General features: G+C 44.5%; 1 protein-coding gene across 1 annotated transcript in view; it reads left to right on the top strand.

Annotated features, from left to right (window-relative positions):
• Positions 1 to 3,094: 3,094 nt before the first annotated feature.
• The window catches only part of LOC124774915 (puff-specific protein Bx42), a 59,656-nt gene continuing 49,143 nt past the window's right edge, over positions 3,095 to 13,607 (top strand). Inside the window, exons 1-4 of the mRNA XM_047249590.1 lie at positions 3,095 to 3,155; positions 3,493 to 3,637; positions 4,867 to 5,034; positions 5,128 to 5,310. Coding sequence (XP_047105546.1) covers positions 3,142 to 3,155; positions 3,493 to 3,637; positions 4,867 to 5,034; positions 5,128 to 5,310 — 510 coding nt within the window. The 5' untranslated portion in view covers positions 3,095 to 3,141. The remainder of the gene's footprint in view (positions 3,156 to 3,492; positions 3,638 to 4,866; positions 5,035 to 5,127; positions 5,311 to 13,607) is intronic.

Here is a 13,607-nt window from a genome sequence, read left to right as displayed (position 1 = left end):
TTCCTTTTTTTTGATTTTACTGTAAATTTTCTTTAAAAAAAATGGAGTGAAATGGGAAGTGCAACGAAATCTTTAGTTCAATAAAAAATTAAATTTTGAGAAAATGCTTTTGAAATAAAAATTATTATTGAGGCACTTGTTGGAGAATAATTACAATAAATAAAATTTTTCATTATCTAATGATTATATTAATTAACAGTATACCTCATTCAGCATCTTGACCAGTGTTGCCGACCGCCTACATCACACAACCGCACTGGGCTGCTACTACTGACCGACCGCTCTGCATGACGACTACTAGCGTACTGCACGCGACGACTACTGACAGAGTACTGCTCTCAACTAGACAGAGCTACAGACTCGCAACGACTGACTGACCGACTCGCAACGACTGACTGACAGACTGAGAACCGCTCGCAACACTCGCGCGGTCAAGCGCATACTCTCTGGTCACAGATGCTACAATGCCTCGCCATCGTTGCTATGTTACATACGTGTTTCAGTGTGTATGTTCGAAGGGTTGAATGCAGACACCCAGAGAATTGAGCTTGATTTTCTTAATGCATAGCTGTGTACAACATTCCTCACATTTGTGTGTTTTATGCTAAATAGTGAAACAGTTACTTTCACAATTGCTGCCTCCAGTTCTTAAGGTGGATATTAGAATAATCATACTTTTATTAACGTGGTACTCATAGGTGGTACTGAGTCAAATGCTTTTCCAGAAGTTTAGAAATACTGCAGTTAGATTTTACAAAATGTGGACATCAGATATATTGAATGGTAGTTTTGTGTAATGCTTCTGTTACTCTACCTGTAGATAGATATGAATTGTTCTTTCTTTGACCTTTTGGCCTAAGATTTTTTTCTCAAAAGATTCTGATAATCATTTATCTCGTTCCATCTCAATTGCCTCGTATGTGAAATTTTGATGTGCCTTAAGGCCTATTCACACCGTCAGTCACGACACTGTCATGACATGGCACCATCATGTCATGGCGTATTCACACTGTCCATCATGCAATGGCATGTCAAGTCAATTCAAGTCATGTGATCTGAACATGCTTTGCTGTCCACAACAGTTCTTTTCGCAGGAATTGCGATCTTTGCACGACGATTTTCAACTGTTTTTATGTGCAAAGTGCACATACACAATGCACTAGCTTACATGCACGAATGCTGGAGTCCACATTTATTTGAGTCAAATGGCTTGCAGCTTGCAGGAATGGTTTGTGTATTAGAGGAGGGAGATGGAAGTGCAAAACAACACAAGCAAAGTGCGTGGATCAGGAAAAATGTCATCACATGGTACGGAAGGAGAATTTCACACATTATACAAGGAGCTTGAGGAAGAGGAATCTGCATTTTATATTTTGGAAAGCGTAAGCATCAGTTTTTCCATTTGTTACATCAAACTACATCTACAATTACTAAAAGGTACGGTGTTACAAGCTGGCATCACATCTTGGTTTAAGGTTAACTTTAGATGCTAGTCCAGTGCAAATTTTTTTGAATTAGTCTTATCTACCAAAATTCCTTTCCTTAACATATACAGGTTTTCTTTGAATGTTGCATTTGGCTTTTAGTAGTTCAAGTGCCTTATCTGTACGGTGCTAACTAGTGAAACCACACAAATATTGTTTTTCTTCGGGCTTTCCTGAGGATCTGTTGATATGTTGAATAATCAGGATTTCTGCCGGATGTTTCGACGATGTAACTCGCTGTCTTCTTCAGGTGCTACCCGAAAATGGTCCTTGGATGGATCGAGTCCAGTATGTATGTCCGGATGGTTCTGGGCGCTCCGTAACCGGTCCGCACCCCATCGAGTGTTCCGGCCGCTGTCCGCGCCCGCCAGGTGCGGCTCCAATAGACCTCTCTGGTCGCTGGTGTTCTGACTGCCGTCCGCGCCCGGCTCGGCCAAACTATGGGGTCGTGGTCGTCATCTGAGATGTGTCGAATCCGATCTGTAACGTCTGGTGCTCTGGCTCATGTCAGATAAATATTGACCACAGATGCTTGCAAAACTGTTTCACACACAAATCAGAGAGCTGCTTAACAATAAATAGGCCCACTACAGAAACATTTTTAAACAATCAGCTTGCAGTGTCTGAAGGTTTCAATGCATTTCTTTATGTAACGCTAAAAATGCCCGACAACAAACAGATAAATTCCACCTACTAATCAAACTGATTTACTCACATTATTTTTTCACTCCAATTTGCAGACATGTTGTAATCCATTTCGTTGTAAAATATTAATTGCGATACCAGTATCTATAGTATTCCATTTTATAAATGTAGGATAAGACAATTAATTTAGTACACCTATATTGTGCAGTTCAGACTGTTGTCCCGATGCTTCAATTAAACTGTCGTCATTTATTACAAATTTTAACAAAAGAAATAACGAAACGAAACAATTTATAGCAAATAACGAACACAAAAGCAACTGATATCATCCACGACGAAACGAAATATGGAGGTCTACCCATAGCTGTGTATCTGGAGGAACTGAGCTTATGGGACATGTGATCAGCAACGGACGAATAATGTCAGCCGTCAAAACTTCCCTCCAGAGAAACCTTGACGTGACGTGAAGGGACGGGACGGCCAGTGTGGATGCCGGCTATTGACATGCATTGCGGAATATTTTGACGGGATGGGACATTACGTGACGTGACGGCCATTGTGAATTGGCTTTTGTATCGATTTTTCATCTACTTTTTTTTTCATCTATTTCGAGCAAAGAATAGTAGTTACTTCAGAAACCTCTTGATCGTTAACATTTCGTCTATTTCGCAGCATTATTGCCCTTTTTTTTATCAGTCTAGGGAAAACTTCAGTAACGTTGCACAATATTAATCGTTTGAGGACCGCTTTAGACTAAACAAATGTGAATAATATTTCACTGCTGATAAATCTCAAGAAAGAGTGCAAACTGGTGTAGTCCCATAAATAATTTCACTTCTTGTGATTAATGCGTGTGGATTATGTTTTCATCAAAATGTGGTTACCCTCTATCGATGAATTATCTCGATAGTCTTCGATAGCATTCCAAAGTTGAAGTAGAATCTATGGAAATCTGTATGTTTATGCATATCGCTGCTGCAATGTAACAGAAGTAATAAATGCTTTTGTCAAGATGTCGCTGACAAGGTAGTATTTGTTATTGTGGTGGTGTTATTATGTAGGAAGTAAAAATTGTCTAACAGGAAATACAAATTGTGTTTTTATTTACATTTTTAAATGTTTTGAAAGAATTTTTGCCTTGTAACTCTTTTAATTTGCCATCCAACGGCGTAGGCAATTTTTTATTTGGCTTTATGTGAAAAGCTTATTAAATTTGAACGTTCTAGTAGTTTGCACCTTCAAAATTGAATGACAACATAGGCGACTTTTTATTTGGCTTTATGTGAAGGGCTTGTCAAATGTGTATGTTCTTGTAGTTTGTACCTTGAAATTCAAATGAGTTATTTCCTTGTGCTTTACACAGCATATTACCAGCGCCCACACAACCTGTGTGGGACAGGGATGAAGAACGAGCCAAACAGAAAATACCTGCGGCAGCTCTAGTCGTCGCCAGTCCAACTGCACCTCCATACGGACAGAGAAGAGGATGGATTCCAAGATCTTTAGAGGTGCGTCTGTGTTGTTTTATACCATTCTTATGTGCTGTATATATTCTAAAGTTCCTTGGTGGCCAGGGAAACTTTAAATTAAACTCAACTTTGTAAGTATAATTGATGCTGCTAAGAAATAGGTACTCACTTTGTGTACATTCAAGGAACAGCCATTGTTCCTTGCAGTGTGTGTGTACCAAAGGCTGGAACGTTTTTAAGTACTGACTTGAGTGTGTCTGCTCTAAACTTTGAGTATTGCCTTCTCACAAAATTAACTTTACAGCTTTTAAATTGGGTCTAGTGTAGCAGGGGATACAACCCGTCGGCTTTGGACAATGACGTCACAAGTCGCCAGATAGCAGTTTACCATTTTCGCTTTTGCTGTTATGTTTCAGTTTCGTTTTTTTACTGATTGCTTAATAAAGTGGATCTGTTTATTCTATCTCGTGAGATTTTTTTTAAAAAAGCCAAAAAACACTTATCAGCCACTGAAGGGAGCTACAACACTAAGAAGAATCGCTTCTCGATTGGCGACTTGTGACGTCAATGTCCAAAGCCGACGGGTTGTATCCCCTGCTACGCTAGTCCCTTTAAATTTTCATTCTGATATAGACATCCTTAGAGGTGTTGGAAACAAGGTAAATGTTTTAAACAATTATTTCCAAGCAGTTTGCTGTGTTGTTTCTTCATTGAAACCATTTGAATTAGCCCATACAGAATAAATCTTGACTGACTAGTGCTTCTGCTGGGTAGCGTATTAACACAATCATATTGCTCTAGGTGGCACTGTGTGTTTCTGGGAATTTTATTAATAATTATGAATGCAAATATTGTGTGCTACCAGTAACATTATGGTACAGTCTCTTTCTAACTGCATTTATTTAAACATATGTAATTTATTCAAAGGTAAGGTATGGAGTTCATGCCATGGGTGGTAGTAGTTCTGTCTGTATTGCAATATGGTCTGCTAACATGCCTTTCGTACAGACTAATACAGTAGTTTTACCTGTAAATGCCACCATATATTAATGGAAACATATATATTTCCACTGTTGTTATTGTGAGTTAGTTTGCATGCTATAATGATATTACACATTTCATTGGTGAAGATCATAGGAAACTGACTCTCATTTCCTTATGCTTATTTTATTGAGCATTTGTATGATTGGATGTTAATTTTTGCTGTTTAAATGTACTGTAATACTCATTTGACTTATGTACATATACCTTGTGCATGTTTCTCCCAGGATTTTGGAGATGGAGGAGCATTTCCAGAAATTCCAGTTGCACAGTATCCCTTAAATATGGGAAGAGAAGGAAAAGAAAGCACCTCCAATGCCTTAGCTGTACAACTAGATGCCCAAGGAAAAGTTAAATATGACGTAATAGCAAGGCAAGGCCATTCCAAAGACAAGGTAATCTAAAATGCTGAAATGAAGTAGGCAGCTTTGGTTTAGTTTATTTGAAGTTTGATGCTTGGTGTAACCATTTGCATTTTGCTGTTTCAGATTATTTATTCAAAATTAACAGATCTGCTCCCTGCAGAAGTTGTTGCAGAAGACGACCCAAGCCTGGAGCGACCTAATGACGACGAGATACGGGAGACAACAGAAAAAACTAGGCTTGCTCTTGAAAGACTCACTCACACGAAGATAGCAGCTGCAATGCCCGTTAGATGTGCAGAGAAGACAGTAAGTTTATTATCATCAGAAATTTGCATCTTTTAATATCTATTGTGAAACGTTGTGTAGTATATAAGTGACAGACTTTATACTGGATTACATTACCACACTGGTACAAATGCATAGCAAGTACAACAAAGATACTGTTTGAAACACATATTATGTACTGAACAGTTAGACTGTTATGTGCCCATCAGCATCAGTGTCACTGGGAAATTACAAATAGCAGTAATGAAATTTCTAAGACTATTCATGATAGAAAGCAGAATGTAACCATTGTCAGCTGGGAAGCAATTCTGCAATTGAGATTTCACCTCCTGCAGGTGCAGGGGTTAGGATTGCCCTGTTGTATTCCTGCCTGTTGTAAGAGGCAACTAAAACAAGTCTCACACATTTCGGCCTTTATGTGTTGGTCCCCTGTAGGGTTTGTCCTCTATTCTTCAGAATTTTTCCGAAGACCAAACCAATTGGGGGGAAGGGCACCTTACATGGTGCATCGTGTCCATAGTGTGTTGAGATTTTAGCCTCCTTTCTTGTTATCGCATTGCAGTCCCGCTCATTCTCCATCTCTCGGGCGAGGATACATTGCTGGGTGCAGTTTCCAACATGCACTATGCAGTGTTCCTTTCTATGCCGATGACGACCATGGACTTCTTTGCACCTGATATCCAGCACGTTAGCAAGTCCGTTGTGGTGGGACCGCCATGTACCCTGTTGGTACAGGGATCGCTGTGCTGATGCCTGTGGTGTTGTTGTCTTCAGTCCTGAGACTGGTTTGATGCAGCTCTCCATGCTACTCTATCCTGTGCAAGCTTCTTCATCTCCCAGTACTTATTGCAACCTACATCCTTTTGAATCTGCTTAGTGTATTCATCTCTTGGTCTCCCTCTATGATTTTTACCCTCCACACTGCCCTCCAATGCTAAATGTCTTACAGTTTAAAATCTGGTTCCTAAATCTCTGTCTTACCATTATATAATCTATCTGATACCTTCCAGTATCTGATGCCTGTGCCGTTAAATCCCCACATATGCCAAGGAGTAGATGCCCATCACTCCGGGCAATGGCCATCCTGCCAGTTGGCCCATGTTGTGGTTGGGTGGCGCCCTTGGGAAGGGCCCTTGGTCGGAGTGGGTGGCATCAGGGTGGATGATACACAATGAAGCGTGGCACATCATCTCTTGTTGGTGGCCAACCATCTGCAGTCTCTAAGCGTTCGAGGGCTCAATTCAGTGCACAGAAGTGTGACCCCAAATCATTCCCCTCCATGGCCACATCATGGGAGGAACGAAAGGCTAAGGTTGGCAGTGAAGCTCATTCGCCCCGCTACCTAGTGTGTACGAGAGCTGATGGGAAGTTTTTCATGACAACGAATTCCTAGTTCATTGTAGAACATTTAGAGGATAAGTTTGGGGAGATGAAGGACTTGTCCAAAATGAACTCTGGGTCAGTTTTGATAAAAACAGCATCCTCTGCCCAGTCACGGACATTACTCGCTTGTGAGAAGTTGGGCGATGTTTCTGTTACCATCACGCCCCACAAAAGTTTAAATATGGTCCAGGGTATTATATTCCACAGGGACCTTCTTTTGCAGTCTGATGACGAGCTGCATGCCAATTTAGAGTGTCGAGGTGTTTTTCATCTGGCGAGTTCATCGGGTTCCGAGGGATAATCAGGTTGCCACCAGTGCCTTCATCTTAGCCTTCGAGGGTGATACATTACCTGAGAAGTTCAAGGTCTACCGCTGTGACATCAAGCCTTATATCCCTCCCCCAATGCAGTGCCGGAAGTTCGGCCATATGTCTTCCCGCTGTACTTCCAGCCTCACAAGTCGCGATTGCGGGCGCCCATCACATCCCAATACACTATGTGCCCTGCCTCCCATCTGTGTCAACTGTGGAGGGCATCATTCAGCTTGCTCACCAGACTGCAGGATTTTACAGAAAGAGAGGAAAATCATAGATAATAAGACCCTGGACCGACTGACCTACACTGAGGCTAAGCGGAAGTTTGAACGCCTCCATCCTGTTCGTATGACCTCCTCTTGCGCCTCTGCTGCAACTGTTCCTTGCCCCATCAGCTCCACCTACACCAGTCACCTCTAAGAGCCGGAAGACTACACCTTCCCCCTTGATGGTGGAGCGCAATTCCCTCCCTGTTTCTCCAGCACCACCTACATTGAGAGCAACACCCCTCCACCACCCAAGGAGCTGTGAGAAAAGTCCAGGAAGAAGACCCCAAAGACCAAGGACCTTGTGGTGGCACCCACCCCACCCCACCACCACCTACAAGCTCTGCGTCTGAGGATGGGATCTCACTGGACACTCAGACACAGTGGATGTCGGCTCCTCAGGAAAACAGTCAGTGGCAGCAGGTGACCCTGAGGCGTAAGCCGCCTCATTGAATGTTCAATGTCTTCCCAGCCTCTTGATCTTATTATCTTCCAGTGGAATTGAAATGGTTTTTTCCATCAGCTTGCTGAGCTCTGACAACTTAGCCGGTTGCTCTCCAGGAAACTTGCTTTCCAGTGATGCGAACCCCCGCCCTCCATGGCTTTCGGGAATATTATAAGAATCGGGCAGCTTATGAGAGGGTATCTGGTGGAGTCTGTGTCTATGTTCTTAACTCTCTTTACAGCGAGTGTGTCCCTCTTCAAACACCTTTAGAGGCTGTCGCTGTTCGGGTGTGGATGCCTCGGGCTGTTACTGTCTGCAGTATCTATCTTCCACCGGATGGTGATGTACCACAGCATGTACTGACTGCGCTGATAGCCCAACTGCCACCACCTTTTCTGTTACTGGGTGACTTTAACGCCCATAACCCTTTGTGGGGTGGATTGGTGGCAACAGGCCAAGGCACTATCATTGAGCAAGTGTTGGCACAGCTTGACCTGTTAAATAATGGGGCCTCCACACATTTCATTGTGGCGCATGGCACGTACTCCGCCATTGACCTTTCGGTCTGCAACCCTGGCCTTCTACCGTTTGTCCAATGGAGTGTGGAGTGGGTGATAGTGCCACCTTCCGATCTTTCTGTCACTGCCGCAGTGTCACTCCTCTGGGCGCCTCCCCAGATGAGCTTTGAATAAGACTGATTGGGTCTTGTTTGCCTCCATTGCCACTATTGAGCCTCTTTCTCATGATGCCATTGATGGGGTGGTTCACACAGTAACCACTGGCATCGTACTGCAGTGGAATCTGCAATTCCCTATTCTTCCAGGTCCCCTCAGCAGAGGACTGTGCCTTGGTGGTCACCGGAGATCACTGAGGTGATTAGAGATCGCAGGCGGGCCCTCCAACGTCATAAGCGGCACTCGAACACCTCCTTATCTCTAAGCGGCTCCGTGCCTGAGCCCGACGCCTTATTCACCAACGGAAGCAGGAGTGCTGGGAAACGTATAACTCCACCGTTGGCATCCATAGCTCTCCATTGCAGGTTTGGACCAAGATCAGACGACTCTATGGATATCAGACCCCTGTCAGCATACCTGGGCTTTCCCTGAATGGAGCAGTCTGTACTGAATTAGACAAGATTGCAGAACTCCTAGCAGAGCATTGTGCTCAGAGTTCCACTTCTGTGAATTACCTGCTGGCCTTCTGCCCCTTAAAAAGAGCGGTTGGAACATCGGAGCCTTTCATTCCATACGCGCCACCCCAAATTGTACAGTGCTCCATTCAGTGAGTGGGAATTCGAAAAAGCTCTAGCCACTTGCCGTGATACGGCTCCCGGTCCTGTTCGCATCCACGATGAGATGCTCAAACGCCTCTTGGTGGACTGCCTGCGACACCTCCTTGACTTTTTCAACTATATCTGGGTTTGAGGGTGAGTTTGCATCACAATGGCAGGAAAGCATCGTCATTCCAATGTTGTACCCGGGAAGAACCCACTAGAGGTGGACAGCTACCGCCCCATTAGCCTCACCAATGTTCTGTGCAAGTTGCTCAAGTGCATGGTGAGCCGGAGGTTGAGTTGGCTGCCTGAGTCTCAGGGCCTTCTGGCTCTGCCACCGATAGTCTGGTCTGTGTGGGGTCTGCTGCATTTGCCTGCAATCAGCATCTGGTTGCTGCCTTTTTTGACATGCGGAAGGCATACGATACAACATGGCGACATCACATCCTCACCACGCTTCATGGGTGGGGTCTTAGGGGTCCGCCCCCGATTTTTATTCAAAATTTTCTGTTGCTTCGTTCCTTCTGTGTGCAAGTTGGTTCCTCCCATAGTCCTCCCGAGTCCAGGAGAATGAGGTCCCGCAAGGCTCTGTCTTAAGTGTCTGCCTCATTTTAGTTGCTATCAACAGGCTCACTGCGGCTTTGTGAACGTCCGTAGCAGCTTCTCTGTATGCTGATGACTACAGCTCTGCTGGCATTGCAGTTACTGAACAGCAGCTGCAGGGCGCTATCTGCAAGGCACAGTCTTGGGCCATAGCACACGGCTTCCAGGTTTTGGCCACCAAGCTTTGCGTCATGCATTTCTGCCGACGTCGCACTGTTCACCCTGAGCCATAGCTTTATCTAGACAGCAAACTTCTTGCTGTGGTGGAGACGCATCAGTTTTTGGGATTGTTTTTTGATACCCGGTTGAGTTGGCTCCCTCATATTCAGCAGCTTCAGCAAACATGCTGGCGGCATCTTAACGCTGTTCGTTGCTTGAGTCACACCAGCTGGGGTGCCGATGGGTCTACCCTTCTACGACTGTATCAGGCGTTGATTCAGGCCCGTCTCAATTATGGGAGCCTGGCTTACGGTTCGGCATCGCCTTCCACATTGCGGTTGCTTGACCCCATGCTTCACTGCGGGAACAGACTCGTGACTGGAGCTTTCCGCACAAGCCCTGTAAACAGCATACTTGAGGAGGCTGGTGTCCCTCCATTGCAGATCTGGCGCCAGCGACTATTGGCCACTTATGCTGCACATGTTTGTAGCTTGCCCGGGCATCCAAATTACCGTCTCCTGTTCCCCAACTCGGCCATCCATCTCCGAACGGCGGCCCTGGTCAGGGTGTCCGATAGCAGTTTGCATCTGGTATCTTCTTTGTGAGCTTGAGTTTTTTCCTCTCCCACCTCTTTTCCAGACCCATATACGCATACCCCCATGGTGTGTGCCATACCGACGGTTCGCTTGTTGCTGGTTGAGTTGGGTGTGCTTTTACTCTTGGGGAACAATCTGAACAACACTCCATGCTGGATGGCTGCAGTGTTTTCACTGCAGAGCTTGTCGCCGTCTCTAGTGCCCTAGAGTATATCCGCCCCTGCTCAGGTGAGTCCTTCGTTATCTGTAGTGACTCTCTGAGCGGTTTACGAGCTATCGACCAGTGTTTTCCTCGCTTTCGTCTGGTGATGGCTTTGCAGGAGTCCATCCATACTCTTGCTCGTTGCGGCCGCTCCATGGTTTTTTGTGTGGACCCCGGGTCATGTTGACATCCTAGGTAATGAACGTGTTGACACGCTGGCCAAACAGGCTATCAGTGTGCCGGCCCTGGAGATTGGCCTTCTGAAATGGGATCTCCAGTCAGTATTGCTCCAAAAAGTCCTTGGTACTTGGAGTGATGAATGGCACACCCTGCCATCCCCCAACAGACTTTGGATCATCAATGAGACTACAGGTGCGTTGCCCTCCTCCTTGCGAGCCTCTCGCAGGGACTCAGTTGCTCTCTGCCGGCTCCGCATTGGCCATACCTGGCTGATGCAGGGTCATTTATTGCGCTGCGAGAACCCACCTCTATATCGCTGTGGATCGGCGTTGACAGTGGTCCACATCTTGTTGGACTATCCACTTTTAACTGTGCTCAGGCAGACGTTTGCGCTGCCTGCTACACTCCCTGCCCTTTTTAACGGATGACGCTGCAATGGCAGGCTTAGGTTAGAGTTCTATTCGAGCAGGGGGCTTTTATCGCTCAATCTGAGGGTTTCTCCCTTTCATGTGTTGAGTCTGGCCTTTGGCGTACGGTTTTAGATTCGGGTTTTTAGTTTCTCTCTTGGTGGTTGGCTTTTCCTTGTGTTTTTTGTTTCCATGGTCGGCCAACCACTGTAACACTCTGTGTGCTTTTAATTCCTCTTTTCTGGTCTTTGTCTATGTCTTTCTTGTTCCGTGTCATCCCTTGTCGTCTCCGCTGCTTGTTTTTCTTCCTTATGGGTGTTCCATGGTCATGGAAAAGGGGACCGATGGCCTTTGTAGTCTGGTCACTTCAGCCCCCACAAACCAACAAACCAATTGAGGTTTTCTGGTTAATCTGATTGATAGAGTCTGGTCAGTGTATAATTTTGAAGGTAATGAGAGACTGAACTATAGTGAAAACAGCACCCCCTCCCAACCCCCCACCCCCAACTCCCCACCCACCCGGTGGGTGGCACACAAATATTTTGTATGTTCACAGCGAGCATGAGGCCTTGGTCCGTTGCTGTACTTCTTCATTTCTTGTGCTGCAATCTTACTCTCTGACAGATTCCCTGTTGACTAACTCATTTGTAGGACATTCATTATGGCTTTCCCCACTTTGTTTATTTATTTCACACAACTTATTTCATTTACTCATATTTGGTCCCTGCATCTGGCTTTGACCTCCACCTTTTGTTTTACAAAAGTGCGAGCCATACAAGGAAGATCACCCAATACCCAATACGGTAGCCTGTCAGTGTAATGTAGATAACCCAATGGTGGTATCCCCTCAGACTACGCAGGGTATGCAATATTGATGCCATGCTCAGAAGTAGTTGCCTGTCTGTCTGAAGGCACTGGCTCCACCAGGTTTGCACCTGTGGATTTAGCTATTGTTCTGAGCAGATGGCATCATGACAACTTAAAACTGTGTGTTCTGTCTTACGGCATTTCTTGTCATGGGGGAGCCCCATCAGAGAGGTCCATCGCATGAGCATCTTGGGAAGTGATTCCAGTGGTGGTTTCCCATTGCCTTCCACTGATGGTAAAGAAATGATCTACATCTACATGGATACTCTGCAAATCACGTTCAAGTGCCTGGCAGGGGGTTCATTGAACCACCTTCACAATTCTCCGTTATTCCAGTCTCGTATAGCGCACAGAAACAACAAACACGTATATCTTTCCGTACGAGCTCTGATTTCTCTTATTTTATCATGGTGATTCTTCCTCCCTATATAGGTCGGTGTCAACAAAATATTTTCGCATTTGGAAGAGAAAGTTAGCTATTGGAATTTCGTGAGAAGATCCCGTCGCAACGAGAAACGCCTTTCTTTTAATGATTTCCAGCCCAAATCCTGTATCATTTCTGTGACACTCTCTCCCATATTTCGCGATAATACAAAACATGCTGCCTTTCTTTGAACTTTTTCGATGTACTCCGTCCGTCCTATCTGGTAAGGATCCCACACCACACAGCAGTATTCTAAAAGAGGACGGACAAGTGTAGTGTAGGTTGTCTCCGTAGTAGGTCTGTTACATTTTCCAAGTGTCCTGTCAATAAAACGCAGTCTTTGGTTAGCCTTCCCCACAACATTTTCTATGTGTTCCTTCTAATTTAAGTTGTTTGTAGTTGTAATACCTAGGTATTTAGTTGAATTTATGGCTTTTTGATTAGACTGATTTATCGTGTAACCGAAGTTTGACTTCCTTTTAGCACTCTTGTGAATGACCTCACACTTTTCGTTATTTAGGGTCAACTGCCACTTTTCGCACCATTCAGATATATTTTCTAAATCGTTTTGCAGCTTGTTTTGATCTTCTGATGACTTTATTAGTCAATAAACGACAGAGTCATCTGCAAACAACTGAAGACGGCTGCTCAGATTGTCTCCAGAATTGTATATATAGATAAGGAACAGCAAAGGGCCTGTAACACTACCTTGGGGAACGCCAGAAATCACTTCTGTCTTACTCGATGACTTTCCATCAATTACTACGAACTGTGACCTCTCTGACAGAAAGTCACAAATCCAGTCACACACCTGAGACAATATTCCATAAGCATGCAGTTTCACTACGAGCCGCTTGTGTGGTACAGTGTCAAAAGCCTTCCGGAAATCCAGAAATATGGATTTGATCTGAAATCCCATGTCAATAGCACTCTACACTTTATGTGAATAAAGAGCTAATTGTGTTTCACAGGAACATTGTTTTCTAAACCCGTGTTGTCTGTGTGTCACTAGACCATTTTCTTCGAGGTAATTCATAATGTTCGAACACAATATATGTTCTAAAATCCTTCTGCATATCTACGTTAATGATATGGGCCTGTATTTTACTCATACTACCTTCCTTGAATATTGGTGTGACCTGTGCAACTTTCCAGTCTTTGGGTGCAGATCTTTCGTCGAGCGAACGGTTGTATATGAT

Source organism: Schistocerca piceifrons, chromosome 2 (genome assembly GCF_021461385.2).
Source record: "Schistocerca piceifrons isolate TAMUIC-IGC-003096 chromosome 2, iqSchPice1.1, whole genome shotgun sequence".
In the NCBI taxonomy this organism is placed as follows: domain Eukaryota; kingdom Metazoa; phylum Arthropoda; class Insecta; order Orthoptera; family Acrididae; genus Schistocerca; species Schistocerca piceifrons.
Note: the sequence above shows the minus strand (reverse complement) of the source record. Positions and strands in the feature narration are given on the sequence as shown.